This window comes from Brachionichthys hirsutus, chromosome 11 (genome assembly GCF_040956055.1).
Source record: "Brachionichthys hirsutus isolate HB-005 chromosome 11, CSIRO-AGI_Bhir_v1, whole genome shotgun sequence".
In the NCBI taxonomy this organism is placed as follows: Eukaryota; Metazoa; Chordata; class Actinopteri; order Lophiiformes; family Brachionichthyidae; genus Brachionichthys; species Brachionichthys hirsutus.
The window spans coordinates 3,465,875-3,490,315 of record NC_090907.1 but is presented as its reverse complement, the minus strand read 5'-3'; the positions used below and the strand labels follow the sequence as shown (position 1 = coordinate 3,490,315).

The following is a 24,441-nucleotide window of genomic DNA, read 5'->3' as shown; positions in this document are numbered from 1 at the left end:
ATGCCATGGAATGACTTTTCTCATGATTAGGCAACCGGATATGTGAATTAAAAAAGAATTGCACGTCAGTTAATTTATCAACTGGGTGTGGATTTCTTTCCCCCCCTTAATCCGCTTATATCTCATTACTCATGTTGGGAGTGTAAAGTGAGTTATGTATATTAGCGTGCACACACACACTAATCCCTCTGACATTTCCACATGCAGACAGTCACCGCCCCTGCTTTAGAGCTCCTGCCCTGTTTTCCATGTTCAGTATTTCAAAGAGAGCTCAGGCCCACACGGGATCTGAAAGCCTGGTGGATGATTTGCCTTTGCAGCCTTCAAAGGGAGATGCCGAGGCACCCTTGCCTAGAGGGAGTCAGCTACTGATAGGTAGGGAGAATTATGCAGCCACACACGTCAGCGCATTGGAGTGGGGCTGGACTCAAGCTGCTTACGATTAACATTTTGTGTGAGCATTATGAATTAGTAAAAAAACAAAAACAAGACACAGTTCAGGCACTAAATGGATGATACACAGGTTGTTTACAAGTTAAAAACAGTCAGAATGTTTATTTCAAAGTTGCTTGGGTTGGGGGGTCTCTTTGCACATTATATATGCAATTGTACATGCTGCAGAGAAGGTGATCGGCTGCAAGCTGACATCTCTCCAGGACCTGTATGTCTCCAGGACTCGGAGGCGTGCAGGTCGGATCACAGCCAACTCTTCTCACCCTGGACACAGACTCTTTGACCCTCTCCCCTCAGGCAGGAGTCCTACGGTCCATCCGGACCAGAACCACCCACCACAAGAACAGCTTCTTCCCCTCGGCTGTAAGACTCATGAACAAGTAATTATTCTGTCCCGGATGCATGAACATTTTACTACCCGTAACTTGCACTGTTCTATTTGCACTACGCAATTATTAGTTTTACTGCTGCTAACACACATCTGTGTATCCACTCCTGATGCTGCTGTTTTTGTGATGTGCTCTGTACTTGTACGTTTTTTGTAACTTAGTCATTACTGTTACATGTTGCACGACTTCGCCGAGAAAAATTCAGAGTCTGTGAACCCTCATTGACAATAAACTACTTCTGATTCTGATTCCTGCCTGAATTGGAATTCTCTAAGGGAACTAATTTTCCTGTCTGCTTTGAGCACCAAGAAATAAACAATCGTTATATTCATTCATGGATTTTATGCAAACAAGATAAACTTGCTTGTTCAACCGTAAGTCTGCCCAATGATTATGTGGACGTTTATCCAACCAACTAAATAGGACCGCAGTGGTATGCATTGATGGATGTGGGGCAAAATGTTGGCGACTTGTCAGAAAAATGATTAAAGCTTGAGAGAACAGGTGCTCTGCTATGCATGGGAAGAGGCCAGCTGGTCACAGATGGAGAAACGGTGTTGTGTATTTGCCGTTTGTGCGACTATAGGGGGTGAAATCAGTGTAGAACAACAACAACTCTGTACTGGAAATAATACAGGAAACAGTTCATTATGGCACAAGATCAAAGGCAAGCTTTAAAAGCACCACGGACCACCGAGCGAAATACCAAGAAAAGGATCACGCAAGAAAACACCGCTTGTGTTAATGCGTCTTTACAGTCACAGAGATATTGCATGTCAACTTCAAACACTTCAGCGCCAACGTTAATGTTCATCACGGCATCTCTGGCTTGAAAGCAAAGATTCTCTTACTCACCCGAAACTCGGCTCGACGCAAATTGGATAGAGAGATGGATAGAACTAAATAAATAACCAAACAAACAAAGGAGAGAGAGTGGGTGAAACAACCAGAGGACACAGGAAATAAAGTAAGCGAGAAAGAGAGAGAGAGAGAGAGAATGGAAATATCACACATCAAAGATCCTTTATCATCTCTTGGGGCTCACGATGGCAAGAAGAAAACAAAATTGCTATCTGCCCCCTTCTATCGCAGCCACTTTTTCTGTGTGCCGTTTGTTTGGTCTTGTTTCTTCTCTGCCTGTCTTCCATTAGAACTTCACTGTGGGAGTTTTTTTGCCTCAAGACCTTTGGAGTTGAAAGTCTCTAAGAGATCTGTCATCCAACCCAACTTTCCAACTTCAAAGAAGAGATGGAGGAACGGGGATAGAAAAGGTAGAAGAATGCGGATGGGGTGATCTAAGATTGGAAGACGGTGGGCCAGAAAGATGACAGCAAAGGGAAAAATGGGACGTTGCAGACAAAGGGAAAAGGGGGAAGAAGGTGTAGGGGAAATTAACTGTTTGTGAAGAAGGTGTGAGGGGAAGAGACAGAAAAGTGAGAAAGACTCAAATACTATTTTGTAGACTATACTTGTTTTCACTCTCATATCTGAATGTTCGATATGAATCTCCAGCCATCCTCTTCCGCTTTGCGGGTCACGGGTGTTGCCGGAGCCTATCCCAGCTTGCTATGGGCGAGAGGCGAGGTACACACCGAATGCGTCGCCAGCGCATTGTGATGGCCACACAGAGACAGACAGACGGACAAGTTGCATGTTTTTGGAGGTGAGAGGAAACCGGAGAACACGGAACCCGGTACCTTCTTGCTATGAGGCGACAGCGCTAACCACTACGCCACTGTGCCGCCTAATATGAAGCTGGAATGAAAAATTTTAAATAGCAATTTTAATCTTTTCATGGCTATTTTTGAAACATTTGGTTTCTCTGTCAAGCTCTAGAAAAGCAATCAGAGCTATGAAACATGAAAAAGCAGGCCTGTGTGACAATCATGCCTGCCTGGGGAATCATCTAAATATTTCTATGAAGATTGGCTTGATTCAAAAACGCTACGGTAACTCCGGTCATTACTGGTTGGTCTTGAACCAACAGCTTCAAATTTAACATTGATTTCACCACTAAAAATGCTCCCTCAAAACTGTAAATGGTTTGACACGTAGTGACATGAGGTTATTCTTAACTTGTGGCTGTGGGCATCATGAAGAATGATAGCATGAAAAGGAAACATGAAAGAAAATGGAAGTCAAAAATGAATGGAAGGTGGGAGATAAGGGAGGAGGAGAGCCGCTTGCTACAGGAAGGGTGCAGAGCAGAGATTGATGAGGAGAAGTAACAAGGTGACTTTAAGGAGCAGGGGGAGGAGGAGTCAGGAGAGTTACAGAAGAATGAAGGCAGATGATTAAAATGAAATGATTGGGTGGACTGGGCGGCGTGGCGCCAATGAACCTGGAAACGATTAGGAGAAATAAAAGGTAGAGGGACAGCGCAGTAAATAAGTCAGCTCAGTGGCTTTATTACTATTGTTAGGAACTCTACAGCAATGATGCTACCTCGCTCATAAAGGAAACTAGCTGGCTTAACCAAATATTACATGGAAAGAATGACTCAAGCAGAATTCATATTACACAATTTTTGCGTAAATGTCGTGGCTGTTGTGTTCAGAGATCTACAAACTCGTTTTAAATGACAACAATAATTTGGTTTTAAAGAAAATATATTAAATGAATGTGAATGAAAATGTCACAATCCTCATTTCTATTTTAATAGAATAATAATGTTAATATTTCATTATTTTTTCCCAATGTATCTAAAGGTCAAAAGTCATAAACATAACACAGCAATTTTTTTTAGATGACCTCAAATCAATCCTTCCTGGTCTAGTGGGAAGTTGGGATCCTTGGGATGGACAGTAAAGGAAAGAAAACCCCAGAGAAATACGCCGTTGTAATATGCCGTAAATTGCTTTGAAAGCAAGCTCAATCAACGTTGGCATCATTACAGCTAACACTTTACTAGTGTCTGGCCTCAGAAATACTTGACCTCCACATTCATTAGCTAAAGAGCTGTTTGCTAACACATAACTGCCATAATCACCAACTCAGTGTCAACCGGAGCCCTTACCATTGTCAATTGTTGTCAACATCTGAAAATGAGTTTCTAAAAGGCTGTAATTAAAAAAAATATGATGTCCGTGAATACACGCAGTGTCGCCAGGGCTATGAGTGCGTTTGTGCGTATGAGAGACATACTTGAAGGTGACTATGAATTACTGGAGACTAATGAGAGCAGCAATTATAGAGCCGCTCCTGGCAGAGACAGAGTCAACAGCCAAACGAGCTCTCTATGAGCTCATAATGGCCCACGTGCTCATTTACACACGTAGGTATGCACACACACACACACACACAATAATAACCACAGGGTTTTTAAGCTGCATGGTAGGTTTAGTGACACTGATCACTTTGACTTGGTCACTTTTATAGAGTAATCTCAACCATCTCCACTTCACCCTGTCCTTTGCATCGTCCTCTCCAACACCAGACACTCTCACTGCGTCCATGTATCTTCTCCTGGGTCGACCTCTAGCCCTGCTCCCTGGCAGTTCCATTCCAATGTTCAAAGTCCCTCCTCTCAATCCCAAACTCTTCCATTCCCTCTTCTCTCACTGTTGAGGAACCTACTCTTCTTCATCTCTGTCTTCGACCCACAGTAATCCCATTTCCAGCAGCGTCCTGTGAGTTAACAGGGCTGATGGCCGTCGAGTTTCAACCAATCCGGTAAGACTTTCATATTTACGGTTGATTGCACGTTTAATTTTAGCAAACGGTTTACACCGGATGGCCATTCCTGCAACCCTCTGCATTTATCCAGGCCTCGGACTAGCTCAAGAGAGACACTGGCTGTGCCACGCTAGCTCCTGCTAACCGTGCTACCGACTACTGTGTGGGGTTAAAGACTTAAGTGCATGTCACACCAGGCGGTCGGTCGAAGCCGGTTGGCTTGATGGTTTGGCTCATTTATCAAAAGTCAGAAGCTGGAGCTGCAGCAGCAGCTCAGCATATATGCAGGAATAAACGGTGCTAAACATGAAGCTCACTCTCATGAATTAATCTGAGGTGGATCACTGATAGTTAAAGCACTATGAACGTTTCCTTTTGTAACGTCACACTGTTTAATACGATTACCTATTCCATTAAAATACACGCAAGGCGCTCAGGAAAGGTGTTGCATTGTGGGACAGTAATTAGAAGCCTCCCAGACGCCCCTGCATGATCCTTTTCTAATCTGAATGGAAAGAACAAGTCATCAGCAACAAAAGAAAAGATCTAAGAAGATCACAAGGAAAAAAAAAGACAAAGAAAGCTTTAAGCCCAACTTCAGGGATGACACAAGGATACTGAATATGTGGTTGAGTAGTTGCTCGAGTTTCAGATAAACGTTGCTTTTATGTGTGAAGGGTTTCAGAATATAACTAGTGGAGTAGAGATAAATAAAGGAGAACGTCACTGCTATATTTTATGGGTTTCATTGTACTGAAATTACATTTATTTACAGGACAGATACATACTACACTTTGTTTACTGCTGTATCATATGAAAATGAATATTTTGCTGCCTGCCGCTGGCGGCTTGTCCAGGGTGTACCCTGCCTTTCGCCCGTAGGCTGCTGGGATAGGCTCCAGCAGTACCCGAGACCCGGGGTACGGGTACAGCATTTGGAAGATAAATGAATAGATGTTTACCTGCTGCTGGACTTAACTCCACACGATCAGTCTGTCAGCATATATGCCGCTATTTCCAGTTGTCCACAAATAAACATTTTAATTCAAGGTATTCTCCTCTGGGCCTGTAAGCAGACAGAATACTGGGATTACTTACCAACCCAGGTGATCTGCAGCGGGGTGGGGGGTGGGAAGGGACTCAGCTGAGCATGTCGTCTCTGCAGCTGCACAGCCGAATCGTGCTTTGCCGTGAGATTCAGCTGTGAATCACCACTGTCTGTTTCATTATCTGCTGAGTGAGCACTGACGCTGATAGATTTAGACAGATGGCAGATATGAATATTTTGGGCTGCTAGCTCTTGGAATTGATTCGTGGCTGGATATGATGTAGAATTCTTCATTCACGAGTCAAACAATAGGTGGTGACGACCATTTAGACACAGCATGTCTCTCTTGACGTGGTATACAAAATGACAACGCTTTTATTTCCAGTCAGTCAGAGGACCTTTGAAGCGTGTTGAAAGGTTCTATGTAGGTATAGACACAGGGCATCTCAGGTGGTCAGAGGCAGGAGTGAGTGATCTGATTACCTGTGTGACCTGAACCGATGCATGCATGATGTCGGATTTGTTTGTGGTATTAGTCTCACACTGTCTTTGAGCCGCTATCGTACGCCCTGCTTTAAATACGCCAGTCCAAATCCCAACAGAGGAAAAGTCTGACGGCGAGGATAAATAAATGAAAGTAAATAAATAAGAAGCAAATATTAATACATTTCAAAGATAAAGAGGGAAATGTGAGGCTGATTGAAAATATACGAGAGAAACGTTCCGAGTGCCACACGAGATAAGGCTCTCTGTAGACTCTCAGGTTCTTCCTCCCCTCCAACAGGAGCCGCTCAGAGCGGCTGCAACACGACATTAAAAAGCAGTCCTACAAATAAGAACAAACAGCCTTGTCACACTGCGGAGACGAGAGCCGTGAGAGGACACAGGGTTGGTAAATGACTGATTTATCTTAGCGGCCTCAGCTTCAGGCAAGCAACTCCTTTTCCGCCCCGGCTGCTGGCTGTGCATCGTTTGCCAATTTGCAACAACAAACAGGTTTATATGGGAAATGTAATTGCTGCCTGTATAATGCGCAGAGACAACATTCATTTGACTGAATGAAACGCGACATATAAGCCTCGGTAGAGTTGTAGGCAGCCGGACGGGCTGGATGTAGAGCATGCAAAGAGCCTGGTGGGTCTCGTTCAGACTCTGTGGCTCGGATAAGACAACAAGAGGACTTTGTTTAAACTTAAGGAAGGTTGGTTGCTTTTGGGTAAACGCTCTAAAAATCATTCCTGACGGGGCGATGGCGGCGCGGGTGGTTGAGAGGATTGTCTTATGATCGGGAGGTTGGCGGTTCGATTCCCGGCTCGAGCACATGTGTATGCTGTCATTGTGGGGAGGCACTTCACCCACATTGCCTGGGTGCATGCACACGTGGCGACCAGGAGCAGACTACAGCTGTGGAAAGTGTAACTGCTGTAAACCAAATTGCCCTCTGAGGGACAAATCAATATGAAGTATTTAGCATTTAGTATAACTCCACCTCTCACATTAATGTTCTTGCTCTAATCCTGAGCTCAGAGCTTTCTGTGTGGCGCTCCCAGATTTTCCCTGTGTATGGAATGGTTTCTAATTCCCCTGTATGTCTGATGGTTAGTGTGAAAGGTCGTGATTCTTTCTATGTTGGACTTGTGTTGAGGATTTGCACCGCCTCTCTCCCGGTGTCTGCTAGATAAAGTCTTGCAACCCTGCAAGAATAAGCATTTATAGACAACAGATAGAGCTAAGTAAAACTTCACTTTGTTCCACAGGTTCAAACCATCAGTGGAAGTAGACAAGACTGTATTGGAGGCGCACAAGCCTTGACTTGATTGTTTAAATTCTGACAACACATGTGCTGCAGATACCCCCCCGCCAAATTTACCATGCTCCTGACCAGAATCACTTATTCCTCTGCTTCTCCGTCTCTGTCTCTCCTCCATTTCATTTCATCTCTTTCTCATCCTTTTTCCTTACCACACTTAAGGTCAGGGTGGGATGTGCACAATAAATCTTCACTGCAGATCCTGACAGCCACCCTCAATCCAGAGCCGGTCAGAGTGAAGACCTGCACTGCAGCACATAAACCTTCTCTCTTAAAAACAATTTAGGTAGGCAGAAAGTCTAGCGGGAGAGTTATTTGGCCAGCAAGTAAGACAAATTGGTCAGGGTAAAAAAAACAACAACAAGCAAGTTAGAGGGAGGAAAGGGCAAAGGGTAAAAGGGAGAGAGAGATTCAGCGGAAAACTCGAAGCCCACAGTTGCTATGGAGAACGCAGAGCTCGATTGTTAACGACTTGACCTGGTGTGAGACATGAAACCCAAAACTAAAAACAGTCACAGGAGCTGGGGCATTCTCGAACAACTCCAAGTCATTATCTATAGATTTCATTATTATTAATGAACTGGCGGCTTGTCCAGGGTGTTCCCCGCCTCTCAACACAAAGCCTTCCAAAGGCATAACTATTATGTCTAAGTCTATGTGTGAGGTGCAATTACTGCACACCGCCGTTACCGCTATTGTCTGTCTTAAAGGTAAAACTCATAATAAAATCACATTTTATATTACAATAATTATATCATTTGGTGCGTGTGTGTAGCTATATTGCAAACTAGAGCTATATTGCTATATCGTTATTAGCGTTGATTTGAGTGTTTTTAGACGGCCGGAACGGATGACCAAAATGTAATCCTCTGTTCCTGGTAACATTCCCAACATTTCCTGAAAATTTCATCAAGGTCCGTCTGTAACATTTTCAGTTTTCTGGCTAACAGACAGACAGACAGATAAACATAACACAAACCTCCTCGGCAGAGGTAGTTATTGGAATAACGAAATTGAAAGTTTTGTTTTTGCTGACTGGCTACTTTTATTATAGGAGGTGTTATAGATGTTAACATATTTTCAGTCCATTATGAAAGTGTGGTGGGATAAATTAGACGGTGTGAGGCCGTAACAGTCTCAGTAATGAATGAGAAACCCTGCTACAGCATACTGTATGCAGTCTCACAAATAAAGGCTCTCTCCGACCCACTCACTGACGTGCAGATAAAAATGCCACACAAAAAGGAACACAATTACAAACACACTATCTCCACCTCTCTGCACGTCACCGATACTGTGCAAGTCATACACTCACACACACACACACACACACACACACACACACACACAGCGTTAGAGTCAGACAGGTAATAAAAGCCACCGCTCCTCCGCCCTGTCATTTAGTGCCCTCTGTAGCATTTCTACCTATCTGAGACCTACAGTACTTCCCATTCTCATAAAGGGGAGCTAATATTAGCCCGGCATGTTGGATGTGAGAGGAATAAATATGATGGAAAACTGCTTGAACGGGGTTTTGGAAAGTGTCTTTGTAATAAAGGTTTATTTTATTTGAGAAGCAGATTCTGATCGCAGACGCCTCTGCTGAATATAATAATGGCATCATGCTGTCTGCGGTGAATGAGCAATATCATATCGAGAAGATTGAACATGGGACAAGCCTTCTCCAACTGCACTTATTGACCTATTTGCATAATGATTTGGCTTCTTGCTCTCTATGACTTTATTGATCTGCTGGCTGTCTATTATCCTTTGTGTCTTGCTCGCTAACTGTTTGATATCAGCTCTAAAAATTAGAACAGACATTGCTCTGTTTATTTATTCCAGCTACTACTCCCAATTATTTCTGACATGTCTTCCCTTGCTGCCCTCTTTTCCGTGTATTTCCTACTTTCACCTGTATTTTTTTCTTTTTTCTTTTGCATCTTCTACCCCATCTGTACCATTTCATCTTTCCGTGGTTATTGATTCCTGCCATCAATAAGATTCTCCAGGTGAATGCAAACAAGGCAATTGGAATGACTGCCAATCAATATGAAAACCCCCACTAGTGGCTGCTGTTGATTTCAATGAATCCACTGTTTTAATGAGAATATCTGCCAGAGGAAGGGTAGGCACGCCACCGTATGTCAGCGGATACCGAATCGGAAGACTTCCGCACCACACAGGTTTTTTTTTTTTCAATGCCGGTATAATACTGTATTTTATAGGTTGCAATATGTGTTTTCATTTATATTTTAAACTTTTTTTTAGTTTTCTTAGGCTATAAAATGCTTATTTTATCAATAAAATAATGGAAATAACAAAAACGGAAATTTATAAATACCACAGAATACCGAGATATATGAATGCATATGTTTGGCAAGAAAATCCGTGATACAGGGAATCCGTGGAAAGCGAACCGCGATATGGTGAGGGACGACTGTATTAGTTAGCAAAGCCTTTAGATTCTCGCCCGGAGCTGGATAAAGAGTACGATCTTAATTACCCAGAGCTAGACAATCTCTGCATGGAAACAAACACATCCATCGGCGCTTTGGACTGCGCTGAGTCGAACTGAGCCAAGGTGATTTGTTTCTAGCACTAGTTTGGCCGAGTCATGCCTGAAATGGTGCTTCCAACCATTGTCCAAATGTCTTACAGAGAGATTTTACAAATCAAGACCAACTTGCAACAAACGAGTGATGTCAGACTCATTTGTAGGAGACAAAAGGAACCAATCTCTTGTGTATTCCGCTCCTGGTACATTTGTAGCCTCCACCTGAATCTATCTGTTTTGAAGTCTAATTTCTCTCCTTCGGGCGCGTACCTCAGTACCTTACTTTAGTGTTTCGCCGCATCCGCACTCAGCAGCAGAAGTCTCGTTTGATGCTCGATGATAAAAGCTTTTTAAATAACAAAATAATGGGGCCTTTCATCGAGATGACTTTATATAAACTGAAATGGGCTCATCGGAAATCAGCTGCTATTCTTTAGTAATAGAGCAGAAAGGAACAAACAGAAACAGCCGCAGTAATAAGTTAGAATGTGGAGCTGCAAATAGAAAGTGCTTGCTTTTGCAAACCTCTTACCTCCAACAAATAACTTTTCGTCCGCTGTGGAGTGTGATGGAAAAGAACTTGCTGCTCAAACAACTGACAGAGATTACAGAGAATTAAACATACCATTAGTCACAACACAAATCCGCCAGAGCTTTTAAAAGAATACCTACTGAAGAAAAGCATATCCCGGTTATTTAAACGCACACTTCTTATGACGATAATACTGTCGTCGTGGAAAACTGAACATGACACTGGGATGACATGCTGAGTTAATGAGAACAATCAGGCATGAAAAAGAACCAGATGAATCCAAGGTGGGAAGGGAAACGGTATACATGTAGTCATGGGGATCCGGTGGACAAAGAAGACAAGAACTGATTTTCTGCCCGGCCTCTGCCATCATGTTATCACATTTGCAGCAGAGCCACTCTGAAATGTGCAGATGATTGTCATCAAGGGGTTAAGCCATTCTAGGATTGCAGTTGTCAGAAATGTGTACATTAATGTGAAAAGACAGTCAGGAAGACCTTTCAAAAGTACGCATGTGTGTGCATCTGTGCCCATCACGCTCTTTGGTGTCAGATGGTGCAGCAGCGCTCTAAATTTAGCAGGCTCTTTAGTAGGAGTCATCTATCATTCAACAGCACTCCTCCCATGAGGAGAGAAAGGCAGCGTTTGAGAGTGGATGTGTTACAGAAAGACAAAAAAAAAAAAAACCGTCAGCAAGAAGCAAAAAGGCCGGATATATTTTTGTATAAGGTTTCTGGCTTTTGCACCGTTATTTATTGATACCTGGACACAAAATATAGGTTAGAAATAAAATTCTCAGCTGCAAATAAATAAATAAATAAATATATAGACTGTCCACAGTTTCAGTGTTACCGTCAACACCCCAAAAATCCATGTTTATAATAAAACTGAAAATGACCCCAATTAATGAATGACTGGAGCAATAGAATAGGCGAGGTGGTGGTGGATGGATGGGACAAAACATCAAACTTTAATATGGGAGACTGCTATTTGTTGTTTCCTCCTTCTAATCAATGATCACAACTGCTTCCAATATTCAAACCAGTGTAATCCTAATCAGAGATTTAACCATACTGTAATCAGGTAACAAACTCTTCTATGTCTAATTAAAGAAGCCAATTACAAACTACCTTTTATCTAATTTGTTGGGATTGTTTGGCACCAACAGAAAATATGGAGACGAGAACTTGCGATCTAGCAGAGCATCACGGCATACCTGGGCGCTGAGAGGCGTTAAAGAGGAAACAATGCAGAGGTATAATAAGCGCACTGTGTGAAAGACTGCAGTGGCAATTTCACAGGCTACCAAACTAACAACACACAGCCATTAGTTAGAGACGACAAAGCAATGACATGATCACTGCTGAATCTGTGCCATCTGTGCTTTGTTTCCAGTGGTGGAAAGCATATGGAATAAAAACAGCAGTGTCTTCATTCTATTCCATAAGGATTATAGTGAACAAAGAGCATGACGCCCATGTGGCAAGCAAATGAATCTAACAGAGAAGCAGTTCTGTGTATGATGCAAAGCTTTATTAATACAAAATGATGTTCTCCAAAAGATAAATGAATACAAAATGAATAATATTAAGAATAATAATAAAAAAAAGGCACCAATAAAGAAGGGCATAATGGCTTCTAATGACGTCTATCACCACCAGCGTAACTTTTTATGCTTTTTCCCTTGAATACAATCACCATCATATATCTCAGATATCCTATGAGATATATCAATGAGTCGATGCCATCCTCGCCAAGCAGATACACAAATTACTCAAAATAATAAACCTGAATTTTTGTCGAATGTGTATTTTTTTTTCAGCTAATGCTTTTATTATGAATCACTGTCAACTGCAGTTTGGATAATATGTAATGCCTCTTGTTTTGCTAGCATGTGTGATGATGCATACTGTGGGATCACGCCAACCCTAACCAGCCTCATGTGCATACTAATTTGGACAAACGTGCTATCATTTAACCCCGTGCTAACGGTTTGCAATTCTTTGTGAATGAATTCTTTGTGAATGATGTGTGGATTTTCTTCCTTCCCATCGCTTTTCTCTTCCAGCAAGACAGATGGGCTGTGAACCGTCAGCCTTTTCTTCCAAACTATAGTCCATGATTGATTATAACCTCATCAGGAAGCAGGGTCCCTGAACATCCCATAGTTTAGTAGCCGAGAGATGCTGATGGCAGCAGTCAACAGTGGCACATCAGCGATATAAAAATGCCAGATCCTCTGCATTCAAGCGCCGCTCAGGAGATTGTTTTGACTTCAACCCACAGATCGGTTGGGATGCAACAAAGGGGAAGATCACGCCGAGCAGTTGTATGGAATAGATTGTTGCTCATTATAATGGCAATACATTTAGCTATTGTTGATGCGCACAATGGAAGGGAGCAAACAAATTGAAATGAGTTTGCTAGCATTCATAGTCGTATGTGAAGATGGGGGGGGAGAGCAACGCATCATAAATAAAAGATGCCGACAAAATTGTCTGGAATTGCTCAGATCATAATGCGAAGGTCTGCATTGTTTATAATGAATGAATTCAAAACTAAAAACAGGTCAAAAAAAGAATACAGCAATAACAGAGATTTTTAATGTGTGTCGGCAAAATCATTGCGAACAGGAAAATGAGTAGCTCCTGTATTTAGTATGGTCACCAACGGGCACAAGAGACTTCCATCTGATTCTGAAGCCTTCGGACACAGTGAGAAGAAAAAAAGGCCAAGGGGATTTTTAACAGGCAGGAGACCAAAGGTAAGGACTTGGAAAATAATTGCGCTCAAACCAGAGAGAGTTTACGCTCCCACTAAAACCGAATGGAAAGTTCTGGGATCGTTTGCACAGCACCAGCCTTTGAGAGCATCTCCTTTTCATTCAGAATATCTTTCTGGTCTTTACACCCTTTAAAGGATAAACTTGGTCTGATATAGATTGCAATGCAACTTAGTCATTTTTACTCGACAACTTCTGTTCTGTTGGATGGAACAACACAGCCATTATGCAGAGACGAGCATAAAGTCTCCTGCAGAAAGAAGAGAGTGGTAATAACAGGGGTCTCTCCAGATGTTGCTACATGCTACTCGTCATATTTGGTGATTGAGAGGCAGTACTGACATTTCAGCTAAGCAGAACCTTTTTGATATAATCACACTACTTTTGGAAACACATATAATAGCTGTGGTGGCAGATTTGCATTTAATTAGTTAACTATTGGCCTTTGCGGAAGTATGCAATCTCCAAGTCCACTTGTAATGTGAGCAATGCACCATCACAGTGATAGTGCATTTAATTTTCTTGCTCTGTTTTGGACCTTAAAGACTTCTTATTGATTTTCTCCTTTGGCCAAAGTATCTTTGCTTTTATACATTGCAGGTTTGTTCTAACTGGTTAATTCCAAGTTATGAAACTCCATGCCGATGTTTCAAAACTCCACAGGAAGTAAATATTTACCATACTCAAACAGAAACGTGACATTTTAATGATCCAAAAGGGTCAGTCATGAATCCTATCATCATTTCATGAGCTGAAGTACAAACTGTGGAACATAAAGCAAATATCGGTGACTTAAACAATGTCCCGCGCTGCTATTGACGGTCTATTTAGCGACATTTTAGCCAAGAGTTGAGATGAGGTTTAACGTGTAAATCATCCCCAATAATTAGCAGTATTTTGTTAACTGTATGGAATTTACTGATTCATTTATTTACTGATTTATTAATTAAGGGCAAGAATAATGCTTGCATTATGGTCCATAGTTCAAATGTCCATTAAAAAAGGCAAACATTTAAATAAATCTCAGTGTCAAAAGAAATTCTTTGGACCATAAAGAGCCCATTCCATTCCAATTCTGATAAAAGTTATAACACATGGCAAGGGCTCATTCAGTACTGACTCATGCAGGAAATGGCTTGAAAATTACAGTCTCCTTTTTTGAACCACATGAATGAAAGCCGACGTTTAAAGAAAATACAACCATGTACAGCAGACATGTTCAATAAAAACTCAGCACAAGTCTCTTTAAGCGAATGAAAGCCTCAATCGCTCTCCTCAAAGCAAACGGGATGGGAAGCCAAGCTGCAAATACTGAATCACTCTGACCACAATAGGCCCGCACACATAAAGTGCTCTGCCTCGGTTATCAGGGAAGCAATTTCTTCCAGCAAGTAATGCTAATATCTGCAGCAATCATGCTGCCACAGTTCCAATCATTATGTGTTAACTTGCGATACCTGATGGGATCCGAGGAGAAATTAATTGCAAACTCCACGATGAACCAATGCAGGCAGAGGCTTAGATTCTTCTCTTGAAATGCTTGCTGGCTATTCAGAAGTTTATTTTGTTTAAAAGACACTTGCAGATGAGGAGAAAGTGGCAAGAAGGCGAGGGGAGATAGCAACTTAATGAAAGTTTCCTTTCATGCCCCGGGGTTTCAGAGACAAGTATTAACAACAGGAGCGAGAGAACGTAAGAAAGAAAAGAAGATTAGAAAAGTGCTGAGGAAACTCTGCTCAAGAGCTATTGTGAAGCCTGCCGGAAGTGGTGCCAGCATTGTCCATTGCAAATTTTATTACCCAGCGGTAATAAAAGAAAAAATCAAGATCAATTAAAGAAAGGCAATGGATTTAACTAACCGTCCAAATCTTTTTATTAAACACAAGAAACTAAATCCAGGGTAATCTACCAACTTAATTAACATGGTATTAAGCATATGACAAAACTAACTAATTCAGTGAAGTTACGCTTTATAAGCGCATCAAAAAGAAAACGGCCTTATCAACAGTCAGCCTTGTGTGCCGGTTGCATTACCTTGATTTCTAAAAAGTAATTAAGAGGAGGAACTATTCTTTCAGTGCAAACATCACTTGATGCCACACAGGGACTTTTAGTTTTATCCTTACAAGGGTAGCTTAACAACAAAATGCACAAAATAATGTATTCACTGAACAAAATATTCATTTAATCTAAAATAAATAGGAATATGTGTGTACAATTTCTAAAACAGTGACCTCACTGCCACTGCTAGCTAGCTGAATGCCAATTTTACAAGTCTATTCTATGGTAATAATACATAAAAAAAAGCCTGATGAGGCAAATATCTCCTCTGTGAGGCAGGGTCTTTGTTTAAAATCAATAAAAAGTAATACATTTATAATCGACGAGGAACTAAGTGAGCGACTGATGCGCTAAGTTGGTCCAGTCGATGCTTCACACACACCCGGGTGTCATCAGGGGGCTGATTGACGACCTCGGCAGAGCTCGCCCAGCGATCTGTCTGACCAGATCGAGCGCTGCATCGGGATGTTGAGGCTCAGCTGTGCAGCCCTTCCCTGAATCAAATGTGCTTGCTGGGTGAGTGAGGGGTCGTGTTAGTGGAGGTGACCTCTTTGACTTTAAGACAGCATCCTTGATTGACAGACAGCTGCCGTCCCTGCAGCCAGCACATCTCTCTCAGTTTGCTACGCTGGTTAGTTCGACACTGTAAAACATAGTTTGCTGCATGATCTGCAGAGGGATTGTAATATGAAAGTCACTTTTCCACTAAATGAAGCTTTAAACATATAGAAATAAGGATTTTTTAAAAAAAACATATGAGAAAGGATATATATTAAAAGGACTGTTTTGTGAAGTTGTATCAACAATCTTTTTTTGGAGAAAAGCCTTCCAATGTTTTAGAATCATTTTTAACTGTGCTCTTTTGCAAACCTTAATCACTGAAACATTTAATTCCTGAGAGAAATCTTTATGTGTTTATCAGGGAATAGAATGGCAAAGAGGAATTCTTTTTTTTTTTTAATACATACTTTTATGTATACTTTTATTATTGGTGCAAGATGCAGACTAGTAAGGGTTAAAGAAAGAGGAAAATCCGAAGTGATTCATGCTTAATCCAAGCTATAGGCTTGACCCTGCTCTATCGATCCAATCTATAAACATGAACAGAGGTCAGGTATGTGGCAAAGGTACAGCAGCCGCTTACCTGCTCCAATTTCCAGTGGAACTCCGCCGGCCTGAAGGTGTCCATTTGGGTGAAGTCTCTCCTCAGCAGGAAAACCAGGCGGCAGTTGTGGACATACAGTGAGTAATGGTGACGGTTCATCTCTGTAGAAGTGAGAGAAGGAGGAAGAGGAATAGAATCGCACCTACTCACTGTCAGGAACTTTATGAAACCTGGCAAAACCAAGAGAGCAAAATCTGTTCAATTTATTTTGCTGTGAAAAATGCACAAAATTAAGAGTATTTCCAAACCAATCTCATGACTTTTTCTTTCTTGTTTTTGTTTTTTTTGGAAGGATGTCAATGTCAACGTCAAAGAGTCCATTTTATTTTGCACAAGATAAAACTCATACCAGGGGGCTTGTTTGGGATAAATGGAGCACTCAGGGTTTTTTTTTTTTTTATGCAACATTTACAATTTACATTTGAACCACAGTGTTCAAGTCAAATGCAGCATCTAATTGAGCACTTAACTGTGACAGGATTATAATCTTGACCGACACACGGGGGTGTTATTCTAAAATCCTCTTCATGGCACTGAGGCTCAAAGCTTAATTGAGCCTAAACATTTAAAATTGGGCAAACAAATATGCAATTTCCTGTTTTTCAGTAAAATTCAGTTTCACATAAAGCAACACCTCCGTCAGGCTTACACTCACCAGTCTTGTCGGAGTTGCAGAGTAGAGTCTCCTTCTCGGCTCTGAGCCCAGGACTGGGCCCGTGCTTCATCCATGTGGCGATGGTAAACTGGTCTGTGAGATTCTGCGGCACCACCCAATCTGGGATTTTTGCGGCCTGACGACCGTCAAACCTAAAGATCAAGTCGCTATCCCTGCCGCTGTCGGTCACCAGGGAAGCTGTCCAGTTGGTGGCGGTGCTTGGGGCAGGGAGGAGGTCGGTGCTGCCCGAGGAGGCCCCTGTGGGGCGGGATCACAGTGGGAACAAATAAGAGAGGCGACCATAGATGTGTCAATAACAATCATGGCAGATCAGCCTAACCTTGGCTATGATTACGTATGAGTAAGGCAGATGGCGGGGCTTAATATATAATCAATTGGCCACGATGGATAGAGGGTGTAGCTATTGATTCAATCGCAAATGAAACTGACTTTCAAAGGGACAGAGACGAGCATCACCGTTCACAAATTCACGGCCCGGCTCAGCGATGTAATGTGAGACGATGGGAACATGGCAGCACCGAGGGAACGCAGGAAGAGAAGACGCAGACGGTTGTGTTATCTGAACTCTGTCCAACCTGACAAAACACACTAATCATCACGACAGTCACCCCGTTCCCTTTAAAAGCATCTCCATCATTTGAACCCTATATATGATCCCTGTCACCTTGATAAACGCCATGTTCCTCCATGTATATGACGTGCCCTCGCTGAGCTACGTTCGCCCCTCTGCGCGACAGCGCTTTGAACCGCATTTATAAATCACTGGCAATAGCCTATTGATGGTGATAAATCAAAGTGATATGGGAGCCGCCATGCTGTTCCAAGACAAAAAGCCTTGTTCAGGCTTAGCGCGCGTCTGTTTGTTTCTGCTAAAAACACAGGATTAGCACATGAATTGATGTTTTTCCCAATCTAAAGCTCTGTTTTTCTCAACCTCGAACTCTCACGCCGGTGTCAACGGTCTGACTCCAGTAATTAGATTCCCTCAGTAAATAAATGCGCATCGACCTTCTCCAGTACCCAGCCGCAGCCTTCTCTTTGCCCGATGTCTTTGTACATTATCTCAAATTGATTGTGCTTTTAAAAAAACAATTTATTCCATTCGCTATCAGATAACAATTATGAGGTGCCTGAAAAGAACTCTTTAGTGGTTAAACCATCCATGGACTGGGGGGGCGGGGGGGCAGCAGAGGGTAACATTAGGCATTCAGATGAGCTGGAATGATGCTTGCGAAGGCAGTTAGTCAAAGATGATGACTGCAGCCCCCCTGCTGGCGATGCGGCGTGGGTGGGGAAAGGGGAGCGCAAAAGTTCGACGACTTTGTTGGCGCTCTGGGCAACCAAAACATCGGCTCAGCTGCTCATCAGTCACTGAGGAGTTAGCGAGGCTGCATACAAGGCGGCTAATGCCCCCCCCCCCCCCCCCACTCCACTCTGTCACATCATTAGTGGCGTGACTTAAAGTTTCCATTCTGGTGGCGTAAATTAGCACAGGGGGTTTACAAGGGACAGAAGCGGAGATAAGAAGCCGATGCAGACTGGGGAGCCTTCAGATCTTGGTTTGACAGGCGCCCCGGGTCTCGTCTGATCCTGGTGTGGCTTCGGCCAGCAGATTACGTCTCATTCAACGCATGGACGTTGAGTTTCCTGCCTCAGTGAGAAGTTATCTTTGATCAATCACCCACTGCATATTCTTCTGATTTACCTCCACATGCCCGAACAGCATACAGGATTTAATTTTCTTCGACATTCTACTGACACAAAAAACGGGACCAACCGCAGAGCTTTTGGAGGGATTTCTCAGAGTAGGTCTCACGGTCACAGCCTTTGCCGATGTGGCTGGTCTGCAGCTCCACTGTGGTCCTCACCGATGACAGCGGCCCGTCGCAGGTCTCCAGGTGCATCTTGGGAAACAGCTGCTTACTTCCTGTTCCTGGCTCATAGTCAACTCGCTTATTCCAACCTGGGAGGAGAGGGAGATGGTTCAGTTTGGCAGAGAGGATCATCTTAATGTGTGCGATAAACGCACGGCCCTGCTGCACATGATTATCGAGAATTATAATGTTTTTTTTGAAACGCCTCGATCCTTGTTTTCCCCGTTTGTCATTGCATGTTTGCCACGTCGGCGGGTCCATTTAGGTTCCCATCAAAAATGGGCTCGACCGCCAATTTTTCTTTGTCAGTGATAGTTCTTTCGTCACAACTCGACATCCTTCTGGTGAAACACGCCCCGCTAATGAAACCGCTGAGTTGTTGTTGAAGTGCAGCCCAGCACCTGCAGGAGTCATTATGCTGTCACTGTCTGTCCTGTCAAATGTGAATTGCATTTCTGTCTGGGCAGGTTGTTATTTTGTGTGGCAAGGCAATGATATCGCCCCCCCCCGCCCTTCCTTCTTTCAAAACTCTTTGGGAATGTGTTAGTCTCTTCCGGAGATAACAGCAGGATGGACTTTAAACGATGTTGACTCTTAAGCTTTGTTTGCAGTGAGCGGTTCCAACTCATTATGTAGTCGTGTCTATAAAAGCTGTTGACAGTGAATTATAACATTTGCTGAGTCAGGAGAAAGACAGACACCTTGACGAAGAGCAAAAAACAAAGAATCAGCCGGACTTGTTCAAGCTTGATTGAAGACGCTTCGCCTCGTGCTCACAAGCATCTGGACCCTCGACCGGCCTCTCAGAACTGAAGAAGCCTCTTGGATGAGAGACGAAACGAACAAGTCCAGGTGATTATTCTTCTTCTTTTGCTTTTTTCTCTTTTGATAAGATCCCCATTTGACTTTGAGCTCATTTAATAAATCTAACAAAAAACATTTCCTTGGTCTCACTCTTTATTTTTTATTCACCTTAAACTCCGGGTTTTTTTTTTTGGGCCACCACAACAACTTTAGGACAGGCAGAGAAAGGCTAGCCTATATCCACATTTAAGGTCGTTTTCCAAAATGTCAAAGTTCACCTTCATGAATGAACTTTGACATTCATGATACTAGTATGAGATAATTTATAATCTGCTATCACATTAACTGATACAATATCTTTGAATGAATGTACGACAGAATAGCTGGTATAGAAAAATATGACAATAACCTTCAAACCCTGGGGGGGTTGCTGACTTGGCTTTCTGGCCGTTGTTTTTGTTCTGCCATGCTGAGTACCGGTAAATGAATGACGCTGCACCGTCTCACATTGGTGAGGGGGCATAGAAAGTGTTCCAGTATTTACAGATTCAGTACACAACTGGGAGTCGGTGACCTGTCGAGGACTTTGCTTTTGTCAAGCCAACTCCACATCCACAGAGGGAGGGTGGGGGGGTTGGGGGAGAAGGGAAGATGGAGGAGCTTGGTTAAGGATGCATGGAAAGCAGGAGGGGAACATTGTCGAACACATGAGGCTAACGGGTTTAGCATGGAACATGTAAGAAAGAGTTGAATTGAAGGGGGTGTTTAAAGTTCATGTTCATCAGTATTGGCTAAACATGGAGGATTTTGAGGTGTTTTCACCTCCTAATAGTTATTAATTTAAGGGAGTGACACTAATCACCTAAAGCTGGTAACACTTGTCTAGAGGGGCTTCACTCAGAGGGAAATTGGAATAAATGAAATGTTAAATGCCTATTTATTTTTTTTAGTCATTAGCGAATTTTAATTTAATTTTGAGCCTCCATAAGATGGATGCAACATTGCACAGTGCATACATATGAGGCAATGAGAATAGACTTTAAACTCTGTTTATGTGCTTTTTGACTCTGTCAATGTGTTGCCATTCCTCATGCCTCCTTTTATCCGCTTATCTGCATATTGAGTTAAAACATATACTGACATTTCCTGCTTAGCATATGTCCTCTGTGTAAAATACCGGTGGATTGAATGCCACACACCACTGAGGCGTTTCGGTAAAAGACTACATCAGGTGTTCATGAAGGGCCCCCCAGGGACAGGATCTGATGATGAATGTCAACAAACATAATGAGGAATGTACTTGCTGGTAGGAGCATGACTCCCCACTGTGGTGGGACTTCATGGGACATTTTATGAAGCAAGCATCGCTTATTTTTGTTGTTGCTACATTTTTCCCTCATTCACAAAACGTTCATTATGATGAGCTCTAGAGAGTTTCAAGTTGTTGTTATTTACAAGGCAGCCTGAGATCATCCATCTAAATTAAGAGTTATTTGTCTGACTACAGAACGTAACGAAACGCAACCCGAGGTGATCGCCCACCATCCTCCTGAAAGGGAGAGCGAGAGAGAGAGATGGTGAGAAAGGGAAGATGGATCGGGGTGCTTAATAAAATGATGCATCATCACACTTTCTTGCTGTTCCCCATCTCTAGAGGGTGAGGAAGAGTGTGTGACCATCATCAGTTAAGTTCTGGCATGAACATGTGCGATGACGGTTATGTGAATATTGTGTGTGTGTGAGAGTAAAAATGCTGACGGTGTATTCAGGGGGGGGGGGGGGGGGTCGTCATTATTTGTCCCAGCCATTACAGTGAGTAGACCATTTCCATTTAAAAGAGCACTCTGCCCTCGCTCTTTTCCTTCCCTTTCCTCTCCTCTCCACCTCTTTTTGGCCTTCATCTCCTTCCTCTTCAATGAGTACCGTCTTTTTTATTTACCCTCCTCTTCCCTGCCCCATCGCTCTGCCTGCCTTTCTTCACAATGCCCCAAAAGCATTCATTTTCACGCTTTCATCTAAATGACGGCATCAACCGTGAACCAAACGGATGTCAAACCTCAGTTTCTGACATGAAAGCAACAGATATGTTGATTGTTTTTGTTTGCTAAAACGTTCTTTTATATGAACTTGAACCCGAGATTATTACTTGAAAAGTTGAAGCGGCTTAATGGTTTCACACATCAGCTGTTCTAAACTGGCAGCATTGAACAGTAAATTATACGATTTTGTCTGGTTGGGACGCAGAATACAGGAGATGGATGATGATGATGATGATGATCTACCTGCTTAACTGGATTGATTTTCAGGTGTTTCGTCAAGTGCTCAGGTAACGGAGCTTCTTACTGTACAGTGAAGTCAATCGAAGGCGTATTATGATATCAATATCATTTCTGATCTTGACATGTCAAATTTCAGAGCTTTACTCTGAGACATGGACATGGAACAGGAAGCCACATGTCTATTAGGTCAGATCTTTGTCGCACCTGAGCTGACAGCAGCATTTCTGTTACAAGAGCCATCAAGTCTCCAATGGAATATTTTCTAATGCAATTACACAATTTGTCATTCTGCCAGATTGGTTGAAAGCCTCCTGTAACGACACCAATTTCCTGTCTTGCGAGACTCTAATGCTTTTGGCTCTTTGAGGATTGAATGAAAATGACAAAATAATCGTGTGAAAAGTAAAAAATATATAAATAAAAGATGCCAAAAAATGACTTCTGGGGCTTTCTGCCCTCACTTTTCTCCAACTTCATTTTCATTCTGCTCATGACGGAGGCAGACTAAGGAGACTACTTGAGACATCACACATTCCCTGTCTTCTCATTGGGGGGGAGCCGAGGCTAGTTGGGATATACACAGTAATCCCTGCAGCATGTATGCCGCAGGGTCGGATCTTCCCGCAGGGTGGATTTCAAGCATGCTGCTCTCTTAACTCCATCTGATGCTTCATAGCTACCTGAGAGGGACATAAAAGTGGTATTTAATATTTTCCCTGAACTCATCTGCCCTTTGAAGCTCCCATTCCGCCACTCCATACCGGTTTGTTCCTCTCTTACTTCCCTTTTTACTCTTTGTCTTCCTAATTTCAGTGTTGCATTGATACTGGAGAGGCACTGAGCAAGACTGCAATTATTGAAGTGTGTGTGGGCGTGTACTTTGACGTTTGACGTTCAGGTCATGCTTTTTTTGCCACCAAGATGCATCTAGAGGTTGTAACGTGCAGTATCCTTGCAAATGCACAAAACAATACATAGTACACACACACACACACTTTGTATCCAGCCATTGCTCTCATCTGACACAATTAGATGAACCAGGGGATTCGGGCATTTTCTTTTTACCCATCACCATTTATCCATTCCTCCCGCCTGAAGCCAAGGATGAGGGCACAGAGGGCTCGTATAATTTGATCCCCGTGACAGTGTTTGTGTTGTGAAGTAATTCAGGTGAAAGGAGGAGCGTCTGCTTACTTAGATTTACACTGGAGGTGACTGGAATTCCAGCTTCAAACAAACAGTGAATCAGAAGTCAAAGACAAGAGGGAGAATTTATAAATTGGGTTTGAGAAGAGGGAAGACAAGGACAGGGGGGGGGGGGGGGAAGGAATAATACGGACATATAGAAGAAGTGAAGAAACAGGAAATGTAAGCTACAAATACAGGCTGAACACACATACATGAAAAGGCGAGGAAGGAGGCCGCAAAAGTAATAATGGGAAACAAGCTAATGCCAGAGAGTGGATGAAAACTGCTAGAGCAGCAGCCAGAGCGTCCCGGCCTGAGACTAGAGAGGAAGGAGAACAGTAGAGGAAACGGGAACGGGAAGAGCAGAGACATTTAGTTTTCCTCCTCCTCCTGTTATCAGAGATCAGGACCACACACACACACACACACACACACACACACACACACACACACACACACACAAACACACACACACGAGACAGAATCAAGGATAAAATGCAGCTCCTTGCCTCAGAAGAAGAAAAGGCTTATGAGCTTTTGCTCATCTCAGATCCTCTTTGAGTTTGACTCAACTTTCCACAAACTTTATTGTTAACACACAGGTCTTCTGTTAGCACTCATTTATCAAAAGACAATGTCATCATATCACATCTAACTGAACTCTATTGGTTTGCAAGTGCCTTTATGTGTTTTCTATGTTTTCTGGAGCTAAATTTAATTTAATTTCCACAACGTTCAGTTAGGGTTTAGAGGTTGCTCCGATTCGCTTTGAATGTCAATTTAAAGGCAGCATGTCTACTTGTACATTTAGACTTTCTCTGAGGAAACAAGAATACAGAAGTCTTTGTGGTTCTTGTTTTGAACCCTTTTCTGTTACAAACCAGAAGTCTGTGGCCCCTGGGCTCGACGGCAGACAGCCTCCTGTCAAAGAGCCTGTTATGGGGGTGGGAAACAAAATGCATTGTAAGAAATCAAACTGATAACCATGTCATCGAATGGAGAAAAGGCTGGCTTCAACAGTCTGCTCTCTCACTTATCTTGCCTTCTGTCTACTCATTCCATTATTAGTTTTTCTCTGTGTGTGTGTGTGTTTCTTTGAATACAGCTGCAAGGAAGTTGATACAGAGACAAGATAAGCGACCGTCCAT

At 42.6% G+C, this 24,441-nt stretch overlaps 1 protein-coding gene across 1 annotated transcript in view; it reads right to left on the bottom strand.

Annotated features, from left to right (window-relative positions):
- LOC137901677 (calsyntenin-2-like) overlaps positions 1-24,441 on the bottom strand; it is a 94,368-nt gene that overhangs the window by 20,541 nt on the left and 49,386 nt on the right. Inside the window, exons 5-7 of the mRNA XM_068745721.1 lie at positions 18,926-19,111; positions 17,128-17,385; positions 16,452-16,573 (exon numbers count right to left, since the gene is read on the bottom strand). Coding sequence (XP_068601822.1) covers positions 16,452-16,573; positions 17,128-17,385; positions 18,926-19,111 — 566 coding nt within the window. The remainder of the gene's footprint in view (positions 1-16,451; positions 16,574-17,127; positions 17,386-18,925; positions 19,112-24,441) is intronic.